The sequence below is a fragment of the Pezoporus occidentalis genome, unplaced genomic scaffold, assembly GCF_034315485.1.
Source record: "Pezoporus occidentalis ecotype Australia unplaced genomic scaffold, CSIRO_AGI_Poc_V1 ctg10, whole genome shotgun sequence".
Lineage (NCBI taxonomy): Eukaryota > Metazoa > Chordata > Aves > Psittaciformes > Psittacidae > Pezoporus > Pezoporus occidentalis.
In genome coordinates, this window is record NW_026912779.1 from 4,124,402 (window position 1) to 4,143,479 (window position 19,078).

Genomic DNA, 19,078 nt, shown 5'->3' on the forward strand with positions numbered 1-19,078 from the left:
GTGGTTTCACTTGTTAGGTACAAGCAAAGAAACAGTTAATGTGAAGTCACCTCCATTTCTGCTATTGCAATGGATGTCCCTGTAGAAACAGAAAGTAATACTTTTTGCCATAATGAGTAAAAAGCAAATGGGGGGAAAAAGAAGTTATCTTGAAACTGTTAATCTTGACTTTGTGAGGGAGGGGGCTTATTATGCCTGCCTTTATGTAATACTTGGTGACATAAGCTGTTTAGCCTAAATAACACAAGCAAAAACTCCTAGCTGTGTTTTTGCAATTACCTCATCACACTTCTTATAAAGAGGCTGGTCCTATGCTTTATTCCAGTAAATGAAAACCCAGGGCTGTAGTGTGTTAGGTATGTGTTATGTATGTGTAGTGTGTTACATATCTGAGCCCCTCAGCTGCAAAGAACCCCCTCATGCTGGAAGCATTCATGCCCTGTCCCCAGTGGGAATCAGGTGGCTGATTCACCCTCATCTGAGGCACCTCATCTGAGCAGTAACCTCCTACTGTGAAAACAGGTGTGTTTCTTTCCCGAGGACCATGCCAGTGGGTGCTGCATGCCCTTTCCCCAGCAGGGTGAAGGGAGCTGTGGCCTGGGCTTCCCACACTGGGGATGGTTTCCTGCCCCAAGCCCTGTGGTGGGGGCAGGCTGGGGGCTGAGCTGCGTGTGCTGTGATGGTGCTGACATGCAACTGCACCACTGCAGTGTGCTGAGGGCTGCTGTGCTCTGACGTTGGGTGGCTGGGAAATACCTCTGCCACCCCTGCCCACTAGCCTGGAGGTGTTGAGGCAGGGGGGACCACAATGCCACAGCCCCCTGCTTCCTGACCAGCTCTGCTTTTCCTCAACTCCTGCTGGGCCAGGCTGGACTGAGCAGTATACAGCGGGGTGTTTTCCAGCTTGGAGCTGACTAATGGGCTATAGCACATTCCTTACTGCCTCCTAACATGGGGTTCCTGTCCCTATGGCTGAGTATTTCTTCAGTCATTGACACCTCTGAGCATGGCTCGGGGCTCCAGGCTGGTGGACTTTGTATATTTCTTTCTGGAGGGGATCTTGGCAAAACAGCAGCCTGGAGGCTGGTTTTTCTCTTTCAACATAAAGCCTATTGGCCTCTCAGCTCTGTGACCTTCAAGAAATTAATAGAAAATCAGACTGAGACTGCTCATTCTGGAGCAGTTCCTCTTTGCTGGGAAGACCCTGTCTGAATCATCCTGCTCTCTTCACCTAACCTTGTTTCTTATTCACGCTTCATCTCTTCATTCCATTTGATCTTGGGTCCTTGCCTGTCTTCCTGTCTCTCCAATAAATCTTCCTTTCTCACCTAAAACCATCTTCGCTTCCTCTGCATTTGAACTGGATGGGACTTTATTCTGTGTTGATAGAATGAAGAATCCCAGGAGTCCTGAAACAAGAGGAGAAATGACCTCCCCTGTTTCAGTTTTAGTGTGTGGCAGCCTGGCAGTCAGCTGCCTGCTGCAGGGACCATCCAGCTCACTCTGCAGTATGTGCAATGGAGAGAAAGCTGGAAACTGGCTACTAAACAAGTCCGGCCAGCATGTGTAAGTTCAACCCTTTCAAAAGTTCAACACATGCCCGGATAGGTGTGTTTTTTTCAAAGGAAGAGCAAAAAGTCCAAAAGTGACACCAGCACAGCCTCTGGGTGAAATTTTGTGTCCCTGTTTTTCAAATGTGAAGAAGAGTTTCTTAATAAAAGTGTTAAGAATTCTTTGAATGTATTTCTATTCCCCAGGATCGTTCTTAGAAACGACTGAGTCAGTTTTGTTCTGGTTTTCCTCAAAAATCAGGTGGAGGCACAGTATATGTGCTCATAGTCCAGAGAAATGTTTTTGACAAACTGGGAGTAGCTGAAAATGTGACCTTAAAATGGGAAGTGTTAACTACCCACAACCAACAAAGTGCATTGATGGTAATGTTACAAATATAAAACATAGTACCTACTTACTAAACTAAACTACTCAACGAAAGCTGGAGATGCTAGCATGTATTTTGTCCATGCAATTTTAATTCCACTCCATTTTTCCTCTGTGGTCACTAGGGCAGAACAGAAACTTATCATAGACTCTATATGAGTGCTTGCACACAGAGAAGAAAAGCTGAGGTTTGCTGAATCACTTGGTGTGTAAGTGCTTGGCTCTATGCCTTCAGCACTGCGTTAGTGTGTTTGTTGTGAGTTTTATCAGATTGATTTTCCCCTCTTCTTTGATACCAGATTTACGTTTCATTCTGTACAGCCTTTTCTACTGCTTGAGCAGAAGGGCATAAACCTGTCACTGTGAGATTTCTAATAGCTAAGCTAAAGAAGGGATAGCTATTTTAAGTTATTTTCTGCTCTCAAATGAGGCAGGCTTTCGACCGTCAGGAAACTGAAAGTTGGCCCTGCTTCTGAGTTATCTATATGAAACCAGAAGTCTTTAAGTATTTCTTGCAAGACTTGTAGCTGGTCATTACATTCACTTCTGGTTTTTACTAGATGGTATAGCATCAAGTTAATTTTCCTGACTCATTCCGAGTGTTTTTACAGGTCTTTCCTGATACCTTTTATGCTATGTAGGATGGCAGCTGTTGGGAGAGTCTGTACAGCAAACAGTAGGTTTTGTTCAGTGCACTCATGAATAAAATGAAGAGCCATTTTGTCAAATCATGGGCAATAGGAAAATCATGGGTAGAGTATTTTCTGTGTAGTGATTGTTTGCAGTAGTTTAGTTAAGAAAACCAAATGGGACAAAAATATACCTCTGGGAGTAGCATTTTGAGGAAAATGACTTACAAACAGCCAAGTCCTAGCAATGAGAAGGCAAGGGAATCCCCAGTTTCTGTTCCCCTGTTCACCCACTAAATAAATCACGGGTCACACCAAATGGTAAGTTGCGCAGTACAGAGATGTTTGCTTTTCTGTAATTCAGGGTAAATGTTTGGCAAAATTATCAGTCTGTTTAATGATATTCCTCTTACAGAAATAAGTCATCAGCAGCGTGTTCATTTTCTCTCCTGTTCTTACATGCTGTCACTTCAAGTGGGGGAAATTCACTAAAGGTAATATGTCAGTTTTCTCCAGATTGTGCTTATTTTAAGTTGTTTTCAGTTCACCTTTCAGTAACAAGTAAGCTGACATGGATTGGCCAAAAGCCCAACTGTGGAGCTTGAGTAGAGGTTCGTATGTTCAGACTCAAATCTTGTGTGTGCTCACCCTTAAAGGTCATCCCCAGTCCCAGTGGCTGTGATGTCAGTGGGGAAACCCTGCTGCACTTTTGTTTGTCCTTGTGCAAAGGTCTAGAAACGTCAGATAGAAGCAAAGCAGCTGCTTAGAAAAGCCTTCAGTAGAGAAACTAACCACAGTTTCTTACTGACTGATAAGCAAAAGTGATTTATTTAATCAGGTCCTGCTTGAATGGTCTCTTGTCAGTCACTGTTCGTTGAGCTCAGACTGTTTTGTCTTTCAGCTACTTATTAGGGAGAGCTTTTAGTGAGAAAGATGGCATGATCTTAAATTTCTTAAGTATTGGATGCCACTAATACCAGTGTTTAAGATGACTTCTTACCTGAAATAACTGGACAGAGGACAAGCCAAGGTGCCCACCATAAGTTCCTTATTTGTATTAAGTTTTGCTACCATTGTGCACCTTTATCCAAGGCTTTCCCTGACACTGTCAAATTCTCTTTCAACACTTAATAATGCTTTACAACATTCCTGAGAAGGTTTTTAAAATACCTGCTTTAGCAGATGAGGAATCTAATGCATAGAAATTAACAATTAGCAAAGGGCCAGACAGAAATTTTGTGGCTGGTACCAGAAACTGAAGCCAAATTCCCTGAATGTGTGAGATTGTGGTGCTTGTCCCTTTTTCTTGAGAGTCACATTGCCTGTGCTTGCAGTGGGGATTCACAGTGCATAACTCACTGCATCTGGCTAAGGACTGTTGTAATTGTCTTTAGAGACTATAAGTGAAAACAACTGCTGATTTTTAAGCCACTACATATATGATAGCCCACTGTGTGGGGTATTTTTTCCTAAGCTTGCAAATTAAACAGCTTTTCCTTTCAGATCTTGATTACCTTCTTAAGAAGACAAAAATAATCACAAGTCTGTTTCTTGCTTGGTTTTGGTTCTCCACTAAAGTCTGGCTGAGAATACAAACCATAGGAGTGTCAGATCCAAGTTAACACTTGGGTAAGTTCTGATGTCTTACAGTTGAGGGGGGTGGGTGAGGTTGGTCAAGGGGGGAAGCCCAATAATTCCTTCTAGTAGGATTGTAAAAACAAACAGGAAACCCAACAACATAGTGACATGCTTTCTAAGGATTTACTACTGGTATCCACAGGAAATTAATAGATGCTGAAAGTACGTCCTAAATAAAAGGAAAAAGGCAAAAATACCAGAGTTCTGTCTGAATTATAGGTGACTTTTTAGATAGTCTTCATTAAGATTCTTGGTAAGACCTTTTTCTGCTGCTGAAGAGTTGCTGCAGCATCTCACCAGAATTCCTATGTGGAAGATGAATGTGTCTCTGAAGTGATTGAGTAAATCTTTGCAAAAGTATGATGTCAGCTGTTGTGAAAAATTGGATATTCCATGATACCATTTCAGCATAGGAGGCTCCATGCTTAAGGTCATGTGTTAAAGCCACAAAGGCCTTAAGTATCACAAAGTAATGTTGAACTGCATGAACTGGAGAGGCTGTGTTGCTTGGTTAAACACGAATCCTTAAGATGTGTGTTAGATACTGCAAGGCTGAGCAGCGTAAGACCTCAGTGTTGCCTTGGGTTTGCCTCCAATTCACGGTCATATTATCAGGCTCTGTTATCATTCATTTTAGGCCTGAAGTTATCCTCCTTTAGATCCACTGTTAAAAACTGCTCTTGGCTTTAGTAGAAGACAAACCCTTTTGTTTAGGAAAGGGTTGTAGCTACCGAGTAGAGTCTGTTGAATAATGAATGTGCTGTATGTGAACTGGTATAGTCTGTCTTTCTGAATGAATGACAGAGTTTACAGCAAGTTGCTGGTAGCCATCTCCCTTACAATACTTAAATGAATGTTGTGTTTGCAGGGCTGTGTATTTTTATCACTCAGCCGAAATTCCAGTCAACCCAAATGGAAGCTTTGCCTGTAAGAGGTACGTGATGGGGTTCTTGACTCTTAGCTGTACTGTATTGCTATGAATGTATTAACTGCATGGCCCCAAATTAGTAAACTTATTCCTGTAACCAAAGCAGTGAACAAGCACAATAAGTGTGTTTTCATAGCCAAAGAATGTGCTATTGCTTAATGAGTTGCTTAAAGCCCCTTAAATAAAAGTTGAAGAAGCACTCAGCTGAGGGAAGCTGACATAGCTTTTCTGCCCTGCTTTAGGAGTGTGCATCTTTCAAGATAAAGGGACATAGGGAATAACTGATCAGTCTCTGTTTGAGCATGTTGTGAGCAGAGATGCAGACACTCTTGTAGGAGCAGCAGAGAATTCTGGCCCCCCTCCGTCTTACTCAGCCAGAACAGGAATTTATGAAGATTCCAAACATCTGCTCCTAAAGCACTGCATAAGGAAGCTCTGGGTTGGAAGACAGCCAGTGTCATTTGCACAAGTTGGAAGAATTGTGGGTTAGAGGCTTATGGAGGGGAGGATATTGCAAAAGAAGGAGAACTGGACAGGACTGCTCAAGAATAGAGTGGCTATGGTTGCTGTTAAGGGGAAGGGGGAAAATAAACCCAACCTTTCGACTGTTAAGCTGTGGCTACTTTGCTGTTCATTGTTTTTGTAAACCATAACCAATTTGGTTTTTATCACTTTAGGAGGTTCTTGCCATCACCTTCATCTCCAGTATCCTCTTCTTTTCTAGCTGGAGCCTTCATCAGTTGTAGTGAATCAACTCTCTGTATATAGCACAGGAGCCAAACACTCTGTTAAAGGGAGCAAAAATAACACTGCTTTTATTTTCCCCTGGTTTTTGTTATTTCAAATTAATTACAGAGATGTTTATGAGGCAGGGTTGTTGACCACACAAATATAGGTTGTTCATAATACATATAGTCTGGAAGAAACTCTAATTGCTATGCTAAATGTAATTTATTCTGTGGTTCCATTCAGCTGTATATTTAATTTTCTCTTGCCATTCTTTTTCTAGGGGCAGTAGTAAACATTCTTCCAAGCAGGAACAGTAATGATGAGACAGTAATTGTCTGAGTAAATTATCCAAGCAGCCTTCTTTCCTTTCTCAACTTCCTACGTTTCTGGTGTCCTCTGGCATTACAGCAGAGGTATGTGTTAGTCCTGGCCTATGTAAATGAGAAGCCTTGTCTACATTACAATTAAAGCCACGCCAGGTCACATGGCTTCCACTTGACCAGTTACAGGGCTCTCTTGCAAATGAGGTTTTAACCCTGTTGCAAGTGTGAAGTCCTGAACTGACCAATGTAGTAACTGGGTCACCTGCCACAGAGGTTTTGTGTGACGTAGGTCATGGGAATATTAGCAGAAGCAAAAGTGCTATAATTGCATCCCTCTACCAGTATTTGTGTTGACATCGAAGCCTAAAGATGCATATTCAGGAAGCAGAAACAATAACCGTGTGTAATTAAGATATGTCAAAGGAATATAAATTCCAGTTCCAAAAGATCCAGCAAGTGAATGATGTGGATTTTTTGAAGAAACACTGTGATTAGTCCAGGTTTACTTCTTATGGGGCTTTTTGCACCCTGAGAGCATTGACATTGCCCACTGTTGGAGGAAGAGAACTAGTAGCAGAAGTATAACAGAGCAAAGGGACCCCCGAAAAGAAGTCAGTGTACCACTGGATAGATCACTGTGAAACAAACAAACATCTCCTAGCCTGTAGAGCTGGTTGCTAAATTATATGATAAACAGAATACATACTTGCTGTGAAGCAGAGGGGTTGTATAACAGTATGTAAATGTTACCACATGCCTAAACAAATAAGAGATTAGGTTGACCATGGGGCTGCCACACGGCCAAGGAGCTGTAATCTTAGACCACCCTGTTGTACTTTGGAGGCAGGATGATAAATCCCCCAACACTACCCAGAGCCCTAGGAGTTGAAAAATAGAGTAAGCAAACAGGTGAAGATGGTGTAACAGGGTAGTACCAGCAATGTTCAAGATGGCATCTGTCAGCAAGCTGATCACTGTAAAGGAGGCTGTAGTTCAGGCTTTTCTTGCAGAAAGACCTTTCTCCTAGGACCTCCAGTCTCACTTGGCCTGATACATTTGAAAGACTTGCAGCAGTAAAAGTGTCTGGAAGTGAATCAGGTCTCAGTACCCACGTCTGAGTTGCAACAGACTCTCTTCAAACTGTTTATCAGTGGGTGTGGACCATAATGAATATAAATTAATGCAGGTGTAAGTCTCTCTGCCATTACCATGTTCGAGTCTCCTGGAACCAGCCTGCTGCAGAATTCACTCCTTACTGGCCTTCGCTTCTTGTGAAGTTGGACTTGACTTCACTTGTTACTGGACCGTGCAGCATCCATGCAGATGTTGTAGCTCACTTATTAAGCTATGAATCTCTGGTATCTCACAAGCTTTATATTGGTATTACATCTGAGGTTTACTCACTGGTTTTTTGCTTATATAGGCTAAGAGAAGGTGGTAACAAAACCTGAAATTGTTGTGTTTTAAAAAGTAACAGACCTATGTATAGATTTGGCTATTTTGTCTACTTTTTTTTTTCTTTTAAGCAAATGATTATGTAGATTCACAGAAATACTTTGCAAATTCACATGGGAACTTTGCTTTCAGTTTATTTCCTGTTATGCAGATCATACAGAATGGAAACTGCAGGAAAAGGCACAGCCAGCTGTCTTTGGCAAGATTTCTTGGTGATGAGAGCTCAAGACGCTACAGAGACTAAAGCTTCATGCATGAAAATCCTTTACCCTCTTGTGCTGGGAGGAGCATGAAACCACACAAGTATGACAAGCTGCTAGAAGCAGATGTAGAGAGATTTACTGGGAAGGCAGTAGTTTGCATGCCCTTTCAGGAAATCATTATTGTGACCACGAGGGGGCATTTTAGTAAGACACCGCAAAACCAACTGTATTACTCATGGTCACTGAGGGAGTGGCATCACGGCCCTTAAAGGACAAGCTGATGTGACTGCCAGGAGTAAGGTCACTAGAACAGTAATCAGGCACTTTAGTCCAAATCCCCTCCCTCTTTCTTCTTACCCTTTTGATATTGGGTGTGATGCTTATCTTCTACATGGGGCTAGTGCAATGGAAAAATTTAACTCGTGGCTACCTGTCTCAGCCTCTGTGAAACAGAACATTCAAGAGGTTGATTTTCAACAGTACCTACCTGGCTTGCACCCCAAAATCTCACTGGAGACTGATCAGAAATGAAACTACAACATCGGTGGCTTTACTCTATATAATTTATCTCTTCTAGATCTGCATGTTAAGGAACCTTTCCATTAAGCAGTTACCTTTTCTTTATATTCAGCTTTATACATGACATTGCCCTTCTAGCCAACTCTAGACCTTGTTCTAATTAATCCTTCTTGCCAGGAGCTCATTTCTGTCATCTTTTCCTTGGGTTAGGCCTTCTCCTTCCTCTGGTTCCTGCATTGACTTGCCAGAAGCAGCTTGTGGTGGCAGTTTTCCCTTCATGCCTGCTTTGTTTCCATTCAGCAGGCTATGTGTCTAGATTTGTTTTTTCCACTCCACAGGGCAAAAACCCTGTTCAATCCTTTCAATGTGTATTGTGCAATAGATTATTATTCTTCCTGGCGCATTGTTCCTTTTAATCAAAAATGAAAGAAGATTGACATGTATATTCTTTACTCACGTAGAGGAAAGTGCTTCTTCCAGGCATCTGGACATGTTCTGAGTCTCATGGTGGTTGACATATTTACTATACCTAAGGCACAGTGTTCCACACTGAAAACATGGAGGATGTTGTTTGGACATCGTCTGTTTTTAGCAGTACTGTGCTTCACAAGTGGAATGCAGATGAACGAGTATTTATCAAGTGTATCGTTTATGAGAGGTTAACCACTACATTGATTACAAAAAGGACGTTGAACTTTCCCCAGAGTCCTAAAAGCCAAATTGCAAGTCATGCCGCAACTGCCAAATGAACAAGACTGTGAAATAACAAAAGCCATCGCTGCTTGGCGTGAGAAAGCAAGGGCGCCCAACCTTGTCGTTAAGAAAGCTCAGACTAATAATTATACCCTTACTAGGACGTTGCCCTTTTTAGTAAATCTATATTATTGCAGCATACTAGTAAATTGGGTGTATATGTGCACACACAGTCCGAACAGACACAGCTGGAGAGTTAACTGTTCAGGTGGGGTGAAGCAGCGGTGTTGATCGGGTATCAACAGGAAGACTGCTCAGTGAGGTAGCACTGTGACACACAGCCCCAGGCACTTTGTAGAAAGGGCTAATGCCTGTCCAGATAAGATGAGTAGCTGCCTAATTCACAAACTGCAGATATGCTTTGCATACGTAGGAGGACTTCATGCAATGAAGGTGCTACGTATTTATGTACAGCCTGAAGAGTGGTGTCACTTTCGGCTATTCCTGGGTGTAATCCTTTAACTGTACAAGTCAGAACTATGAGCCATCGGGCTGGAGAGTTAAAAATAAGGTGTAAGGCTTCAAATTAAAAGGAGATATATCTGGTGGGGCTGTACTGAAACAATGTGCCTTTTTATCTCTTTAGTATTGGCTACAGATAATGGTCTTCTGAGACTCTTGAAGCTCAAGGTGATGTTAAGTAGCCTAAATGCTGGGTGAGCTCTGAGGAAAAAGGGAAGTCTTGCAATAAAAACCTGGATGAGCAATTCTTATCCTCTGTTGGTGAGGCCAGTGCATAATGGCTGGCTGGTATGTGCTGGGGTTTTGGGGAGCAGAAGAATTAATGGGAACATATGTTGCCTATCTTTTCTTCAGTATGTAGTTTTCATGTTACAACATAGGTACACTAATAGTACTCTTAAGGTACGCTAATAACTCAGCAAAGGGATGATTCCCATCCTTCCTTCTGCCTCCCTGTTTTTTGTTGCTGTAGCTAGAGGAATTCTATTGCTTCCCTTTGTACCACCAGGAGTGATCTGGCTTGTAGAGCTGATCTATTTGAAAAATAGATTTTGGGTAGAAAAAGATTGGTTTTGGTTGATTTAGCTCCTTATGCTCAGCCTGAGCTCATCTCTTCCCAAAGTCCTCTCCCTGCAGCGCTACTGCATCAGATTGATCTTAGTTGTGGCGTAAGGAAGAAGTTTGTAGTTTGTCCATTAGATCAGCTTCACTGTCATACAAGGCTTTCACGTGGCACAGTGGAAAAAGAAAACACTCCTCATATTCTTTACTTTGCTTGCCAATAAACGTGAAAGATTTTTCTATGTTCAAACCAATGCAGCTCCCAAACTCTGGTGTGTGTTCATAGCACTGGAATGCAAAGAAAGGATTAGGAAACACCTGAGAGAGAGGAAGGAGAAGGTGCCTGAGAATGGTTCTGAAAACTACCTCTGGGAAGGAAAGATGGAAGGATGATGCACTGTGAATTGGAAACTTCATAGAGACTTGATCAATTCCTCAAAGTAAAAACACAGTTGTGCTACAGATTGCACGTCAGGAAACAGGCACCTCTGCCCAAAGCCGCCTTTGAGTAACTTGTTCTGGCCTTGGTGCCACCCCATTGCTTGCTGCTGGCACAGTCATTTCTGTGCTTGTACGTACAACTGGCTCAGTAAAAGCTGAACCAGCAGAAAGCCAATCTTTTTGTTTCCTCCAGGTTACTTTTAAGCAAGCTCCCGTGTCGCCAAAGGAGCGCTTGCAGCAGCATAGGTGAGTTGCTTGGAGGTAAGGAGAGAAAGAAGGGAGACTGCCTCTTCCTGACAGTGCCACAGTGAAGTGCTTATGGAACTGTCATTTTTATTGTGCTCGGCACTTTCCTACAATGAGCCATTTCCTATAATGAGCAGTTCATCCCCTGAAGAAGTTGCATCATGATTGAGTAACATAGAAGTGTGGGAGCAAGGAAGTATCTTGCCTGATTTCTGTTGGGGAAATTGAGGCTTAGCGAATTAAGTGACTTGCCTAAGAGTAGAAAGGCTGACTTGCCAAGAGCCAAATTCCAGCCTCTTGAATCATAGCCTTGTGCCTTATCCACAAGACCAACCTTTCTCTGTTAGCATTTCCTTTCTCTCCACCCTGTTTTGAGAGGAGGCACAGTAGCATTGTTCTATGTCAAACAAACTCCAAGCATGAGACAGGAACGCTTCCAGCAGACTGGCTTGAACAACCTTTGAGTTTATCATTAATCTGGAAGCCATAATTTTTCCTGGAATGGCTTCTGCATTAGAACCTTCCTTAGGACCAATAAGCACAAAAACCTTAACCATCAAAAGGTCTGACAGTGTTTATGTTTAAGTAAGAGGCCTTTGAGATTACAAAGAGCGTACTTCAAACAACAAGAGGTTTCTTAAGGCATAGAGAAGTGTCTTAAGGCATAGAGGATTGCAAATTGCTAATCAGAGGAGTATGCAAGGCTTGAGATGCAGTGCACAAGGAAACAGGACTTTAGTCCATAAGGGGAGAAGTGAATGATTTTATTACTTTTATTCCCAGTATGAGGAGAGCCATATTCTAAAAGTACCTTAGTGCCTGCTTAAGTGACAAGCGGCTTTGCTTTGATCTAAGACAGATAGCTGGGAACAGGAAATAAAGGCTTAACAGTTTGCCTGTGCTGCTTTTGTATCTCAGCCGGCTTTAGCACACTTCATTGGGCAACGCCTGTGCTGAGCACCCTGAAAAAGCCATCATCCTGGGCTTAACAAATAACGTGTCAAACAGTCCTTTGCTGTAGGAAGTTTTGGTTGGGGGGGTGTGTGTTTATTCTCTCCCTTTTCTCCTCTTTCTGGCCCCATGACATTCCCTACTACAGCAGGAAGCTTAATTCCTTATAGCAAACCAGGGGTTAACTGTTCTAGTGGAAGGAGGGAGGACTTGTCTTTGGACTTGATAATGGAGAAAAATGGGATCTTAAAGCCCTCACTTTAACTGGAAGGCAGGAAGTGAAGCACTGGATCAAACTGGCTGTAGTCGAAGTCAGCTGACAAAAATAATAGGGATACACCTGGCTTTTCTTATGCAATGCCATGGGAGGGGAATTCCTTCCTGCTTTTTTGCAAAGATCTGCATATGCCTAAAGTTATGACATGTTTTTACCCTTCATGCCTGTTGCTGACCAGGTTTCTGTGACTCCCATTGCTATACTGCAGTTCTCCAGCTGACATCGCTCTTGGGGGATAATCCCTGTGCCATACATTTGGATCACAGCAGAAAGAAGTCGCATATGGGGTAGTCACAGGAATCTATCTGTATAGGGGTTTTTTATCTGTATGAGGGGGTTTTTACAGGATCTATCTGTATGCTTGCATAAAGTTGAGTAAGGCCTCTTTAATTTGCTTGGGTTTTTGCTTTTGACTTGGGAAGGCTTCTCTGTTACTGTGGAACTTTGCTGTAGTTTAGGAACATGAACCTATTATGAAAGAGCCGCACTGGGCTTAGACTAAAAGAGCATTTTGTCCCTGAAACATCATTGTGCTTTTCTCTGGGAATCAGCTTATGGCTACTGCTGCAGAGAGAAAAATGGTCAGGAAAATATCTGCACTCACAGTCCTTCCTCCAGTAACTCTGTCCAAGGACTTCCTGAGCCAGATCTAGTCTCTATGTATTCAGATGATGGGATCTTATAGGTCTCATACAGTGAAACACTTCATACAATTGGTTTTCCACTAATTTCATTGTAGGTTGTTTTCATGTTTTCATGTAGGGATAGAATTAAAGTTTTTGGGAAGTGCAGCCCACCCATCACATTCTTAAATGTAATATCAAGAATCAATGTGTACCACAGACCCTGGTGCATATGTGAGATAATGCCTTGGTTTCTAACATGCAGTCTCAAGGATTATCTCTGAGTAGCCTGTTCCTGCAAGCCCTCACAGTTAAAGTTCAAAAGAACTGGGGAAAAATAGGGAATGTTTATTGATGTTTTAGTCATAACATGGTACTTGTATTGCCTGGAATGTTGCCCTTGATTTCACATCAGCTTAGACTGTATGCCCTTCAAGAAGAAATGAGTAGATACTGCTGTTTTGAAGCACAGTTTCCCAGGTGCCTTGGTCTGTGTCTCTTTAATAGCGTCATGGGCTTGACAAGTAGATGGGAAACCAGGATATAAACTGTATTTAGAGAAGTACCTAAATCCGTATTTCCTGAAATGCAATAGTTTACTACCTGAGATGCTGCAAACCAGCCTGAAAATGTGAAAGGAAAAGTGTTTAGTTGCTTCATATGCCTATACAGAGAATTTGCTTTACATCCAAAACCAAAACTCACATCCACACTGCAGCTCCTGGGTAATAACCTCCCGGGGCTTTTCCAGCTTCAGGTAGCTGAAAGGAATAGCATCCTTTTCCCTTTTACAATCCTATCCAGATCACCCACGTGACCTGGAGGGATGCCCTCAAACTGGAAGCATTTCCCAAGCTGTTCCAGCTTGTGAATGGAGGCTGTCCAAAACTGCCAGGTGATGACTGAGAAACTTGAGGTAGCTTCTAATCCTTTAACATTCATGAGCTTCAGTGTGTTTGGATGCAGGCACGTTTGTGTGAGGTCTTCTGTCCGTGCCTGCTTTGGGGTTGTATGTGTGTGTGTGTGTGTATAGAGAAACTAAGTTTGATTTAGAGTATGAGAACCGCTTCCCTGCTTTGTTCTACATCATCAGTCCTAGGGAATGCAAGAAATCCCTGAGGACATAAAGATCTAGTCCTAATTCCTCATAGTTTTAGGGCACTGTTGGTTTGTGCCTTTCTTAGGAGTTTCTTTTGTGGGAAAGAAAATGAGAAATCGTGTTCTTCTGGCAAGAAACTAACCCACAACCATGGAATTATTTCAGCATAATATCCAAATAGAATAACATTCTTCCCTTTAATCTTCTAGAGCTAGTCACAGACATCCTGATTATCCTGTGTGCCCCCCAGGATCCTTCTATCCTGATTTCAGGTATAAATTTGAGAGGGGCATAATCACCCTCGTGTAGGACCAGCTGAATCTTAAATAAGGGAAGTTTTGCTTGTGGAATGAAGAAAGATAATTTCTGTTTATAGGAAATCTGATGGTAGCTGGTCAAAATAAAGCCCTGTTGAGATGGAGCATGGAGCCGGAAGGTTAACAAGCATTGGGCAGTATCTTCTGCTTAACTAAGGCGTTATAGAACAGTGTTTTCTACTGTGGTTCGTTCCTGTCCATCCCAATAATCTTTGCTAGGATAGTAGGAAAAAGAAAAGTAAAAATGCCCTGCCTGTTACGTACCTTGCTGGAGTGCTCTTTGAGGCTTTTATTGATGTTCCTTTTTCAAGGATACCAATTTATTTAACCATATTTTCACACAGGACACTGTATTGCATTCCCAGAGTAAAGATTTAAGGATAAAAATACAATTAAGTCTTATTGCTAACCAAATGCAGTCTTGTAACCACAGCAAGGTGTGGGCTTGCCTTTCCTTTGTGTTCCTCTCTTTACAGGTATTTAAATCCCCCTACATCTGCTTGTCACTGACCCCTCCAACTGATCCCAGTTTGGGGCTGTGGGGTGGATCCCACCGGTTGCATCTCCTTCACTTGATTTTGCTGCGTCAGGTCCAAGCTGTGAGCTGTGTTTTGGATGCAGAGTGCTCTCAAGGTGTCATGGTTTAACACAAGGTTAGGTAGATCTTAAGTTGAGTGTTGTGACTTGATCAGCTTGTAGCTGATGAGTTCTTTGTTCCCTGTCTGCAGTAATAGTTTTGTTATTGCTGGCTATGTGTGACCACCAGGCCCTGCGCAACTGAGAAGAACAGGGGTAACAGGAGAGTGTGATCTCTAGGGGCTTATGGAGAGGGAAAGAGGGGTGTTACGGGTGATGTAACCTCAGTACCTAAAGAGACTGAGGAAGATACCTGGAGAGGGTTTTTTTACAAGGGTGTGCAGTGACAGAACTAGGGGGAATGGTTTTAAACTGAAAGAGAGGAGATTTAGATCAGACATTAGGCAGAAGTTCTTCCCTCTGAGGGCACTGAGGTGCTGGCACAGGGTGCCCAGAGAAGCTGTGGCTGCCCCATCCCTGGCAATGTTCAAGGCCAGGTTGGACACAGGGGCTTGGAGCAGGCTGCTCTAGTGGAAGGTGTCCCTGCCCATGGCACGGGGCTGGAACTGGATGAGCTCAAAGGTCCCTTCCAACCCAAACCAGTCTGTGCAGGGATGCTGCAAAGGCTTCTAGGTGCTGAGAAAGCGTGCTGAGCAGGAGGGTGAGGAGTATGAGCTCGTGTAGCTGCTTGGAAGAATCATGTTCTCTACAGCTACCTGAAAGGAGGTTGTAGTGAGTTGGGGATCCGTCTCCTCTTCCAAGGGGCAAGTGACAGGACAAGAGGAAACGGCCTCAAGCTGCACCAGGGCAGGTTTAGATGGAGCTGAGGAACAATTCCTTCCCCAGAGGGTGCTCAGGCATTGGAACAGGCTGCCCAGGGCAGGGCTGCAGTCACCGTCCCTGCAAGTGTTCACACACCGCGGAGACAAGACCCTCAGTGCCGTGGGTTAGTGGTGGCCTTGGCAGTGCTGGGGAACGGTTGGACTTGCTGAACTTCAAGGTCTTTTCCAACCCAGCTGACTGTATGCTCCAGTCAGCTCTGCTGCGCTCTGAATTTACCGGATACCCAATGGAATCGCAACTTTTCCCCCTGCCCATCTTGAGCGCAAGGCAGGGTCCTGCGGATGAACCGCTCCGCGGCGGGGTGGCGGTGCCGCCCTGCCTCCGCTTCGCCTCCTCCCGGGAGGGGCGATGGGGCTCGGCCCCCGCTCCGATCCGATCCGTCCCCAGCGGCGCTGCCGGGCTGGGCGCGGCGGAGGCGGGCGGGGGGCGGTTCATGGCAGCGCACGTCCGCCCGCCCAACGGGAATTTCCCCCTGAAAAGGGCGCAGCCCTCGGAGGGATCGGCTCTGTCTGTGCGCCCGTCCGACCGACCGACCCGACCGTCCGTCCCATCGATCCATCCATCATCCACCGACCGAGCGAGCGAGCGACCCACCGAGCCGTGCGGGGCCGGGGCTGTCAGCATGGCGGGTGAGCGGCGGGACGGGACCCAGGGGGGCCGTGGTGCTGGGTTGGGGGGGGTGTGGGTGTGGGGGGGTACTGGTGTTAATGGGGGTACTGGTGGGAGCGGATCTGTTTTTCCCCGTGCCCCGCACCTCCCGGTGCCCCTGGGGCTGCGCCCATCGCGATGCGGAAAGCCGGGCCCCTCCGCCCTTCCTTTCGTTATTGCCACTGCGTTGGTAAAGAAACGATCGCTTCTCGAGAGGAAAGGCCGAGTGGCGGCTGTTTCTTATTTCTATGCTGCGAGGGCTGGTTGGCTTCTGCTCTTCCACCATTGACTTAAGCCCGTAGGCAGTCGGAGGTAGGTGAGTAACAGTGCGAAAGAGCGTGACAGTGCTCTTACCCATCACCCCAGCATCTGCTTTTGATTTTAAATCCACCTCCGTGGAGCTTGCTAAGTGGGCTGATGGAAAAAGTTAATGAAGAAACATCCCGGGGTTGTTGCGACAAGATCTGATGAGGCTGTTGTGCTTCAGAATGGATCCTTTAAGTTTTAAAGCGGTGCTGTTAAAGTGTTTAGGTGTTAAATAAGCGCATAGGGCTCTTATCTGTGCTAAGGGACTTGCAGTAGTCTAAAGACTGTGATGCTCAGCAGGATCCCATTCACATAGGAACTTGCCTATGAGAATGCAAATGAACCAGAAACGGAGATGACATAAATGCAAAGCAACGTAGATAAGGGATCATACACTGAGTACTTGCCACCAAAAGCACAATTAAGTTTCTTTAGGCTAAATTAAACCGAATTTATCATCCTTTCAGGTGTCTCTAGTATTTTTCTTGGAGTTTAAAAACAGCCCCAAAACTTAAAGACTTGACAGCATTAATTAGAGTAGTATTTCTAGGGAATGATGCTTTCCAGCCTCAGAACTGAGTGGTGTGTGCTCTGTTACTGCTTAGCAAAGTATGAACTTTCACTCTGGCTAAATACATAGGTGTGTGAACTACAAACAGGGAGAGACAACACTGGGTTTGTATGGAGGCTTGTTTTGAACGTTACGCTGTATTTCGTAGTGGCAAAACTGAGTGATCACACTTCTTTTTTCTTCTTCATGGCTTAATGTATTTTCGGTGTAATTAGGAACCAGATAAGGAATTTTTCAGTAGGGGAAGTTCATAACTTCCTGGTACGAGGCAGCTTTTGTAGTTGGCTTTTTTTTCGCCTCTCTTTTGGTTGCTGTTCTGTAATGTCACGCTGGTAAAGAGGAAGTTCAGGAGCAGTTTGTCTCTGTTGGAGCAACAGAAACTGCAGATTCTGGGTAGATCAGTGCTTTCTAAAACAAATATGTTTACGCTTCCGGTTACTTTAGATGGAGCTGGAATGTGCTGTAACAAATCGTGCCCTGTCCTCTCTTTTTAGCCTGGGGTGCTGCAGAGGGTTATGAGCACGTAGGTTGTCTGATCTTGCTGTTCAGACAGGGCTGTTGCTGTGGGGAGGAGGCAGAGTCACCGGTGACCCATACAGCAGCGACAGCAGAGCTGAAAGGCAGTGCTGCTCCCATCTGTGTGTTGGCTTGTAGGGTTTCGGGTGATACTTTCACATCTTCCACAAAGAGCCACAGCTCCTTTGCTTTCACACACACCGATGTTGCTGGAGTCTGCTCACAGGAACACCTGGATGTGTGAGAAGACTACACACTATGTAGTTACTCCAGAGCCTGTTTCCTTTGAGCGAAGGAATCAAACCGAGCATCCCAACCCTTGATCCCGCTGGGGCTTTGCTTGGCACCTCCTCCCTCATGCACAGGCGGTGTTAAACATTAACCCAGCCTGGGTTTCTCAGTATGGAGGGGTCTGATGGAGTGTTCCTTGGAGGCTTTGGGATTGTCCTTTTGTTCCTTTTTGTGTTGCTCAAAACAGATGAGAAGAAAACAGCCTTTGGCTCTTCCATGAGCATAAGCCGGTGAACTCTTGGAGCTGTTCCTGCTTTTACTCATCCTCCTTGTGTATGTAATTGCAACAATAGGTCTCCTATATACTCTTAAATTATCTAGTGTAGTTGTATTTTATGCAGTGTAGTGTTTAGCACTCAGGGCACAGAGGGAATAAACAGTTTTATAACAAACAGAACAAGAGGCAGGTTGTAATATGTAGCAGTGTGTCTGTTGCTAGCGTGTGTGTAGGCAATTATCATTAATTAAAAATGCAAATTGAGCTCTTAAGCACTTAGCTGAAGGATTAGCTGGATTTCTGCTTTTCTTCTGTTTCGGATGTCGTGGGCAGGTGGGTGCTATGCGTGGCTGCGAAGTTCTCTCCTAGAGACAGCAGAAGAGAGTTTGTTCTTTGCCATCGCTCATCTTTGCTTGACAAACACAGCACGACCTGAAGAGGACAGGTCTTTGGCAACCGTGTGGGAGCCGAGAGAGCTCTGTGTGTGAGGAGAGATTGTGAAATAGTTAAGCCATGCCACTTCACAGGCGCGCTGCTGGTTTACAGAAATAAGGAACCCTGAGCAGCCCTCCACTTGCCTGCAGAGCGCTGATAGTACCTTCAGTTCACACAAACCCTTTTGTGTGCGTGTGTGTTTCCTCTCCACACAAAACACGATGACACCGATAGTCTCAATAGAGATGATAGCGTGATTCTTAAGTAGAGTGAGAGAGCCAAGGTAACCCCAAGTTTAATGTTTAATCTCTGGAGGCTACCACGTCACTGAGCTTTACTTTCCCACAAGCACACCTGCTGTTAAGCAGTGGGTTTGCTTTCAGTGCCATTTGTTTCAACCACAGCCCCATAAAGATCACTGAGCCCAGGGTTTTAACTTAATAGGCGAGAGAAAAAAAAGCCCTCTATAAGGCATTAGTAGAGCGTGAAGGGAAATTATTGTTTCAAGCAGAGAGAGTTAAAGACTCGAGGTGGTTGCGCTCTGTAGTAGTTTCGAACAGCGAGGCTGGTTTTGACAAAGAGG

General features: G+C 44.3%; 1 protein-coding gene and 1 long non-coding RNA gene across 2 annotated transcripts in view; both read left to right on the top strand.

The window, feature by feature from the left end:
• The first annotated feature begins 1,610 nt into the window (after positions 1 to 1,610).
• LOC134159161 (uncharacterized) lies at positions 1,611 to 9,934 on the top strand. Its single transcript, XR_009963055.1, has 5 exons — positions 1,611 to 3,061; positions 4,071 to 4,196; positions 5,074 to 5,139; positions 6,143 to 6,275; positions 7,792 to 9,934. It is a non-coding gene; the product is annotated as an uncharacterized LOC134159161 (long non-coding RNA).
• Positions 9,935 to 16,114: 6,180 nt separating this feature from the next.
• The window catches only part of REL (REL proto-oncogene, NF-kB subunit), a 32,167-nt gene continuing 29,203 nt past the window's right edge, over positions 16,115 to 19,078 (top strand). Inside the window, exon 1 of the mRNA XM_062609766.1 lies at positions 16,115 to 16,140. Coding sequence (XP_062465750.1) covers positions 16,134 to 16,140 — 7 coding nt within the window. The 5' untranslated portion in view covers positions 16,115 to 16,133. The remainder of the gene's footprint in view (positions 16,141 to 19,078) is intronic.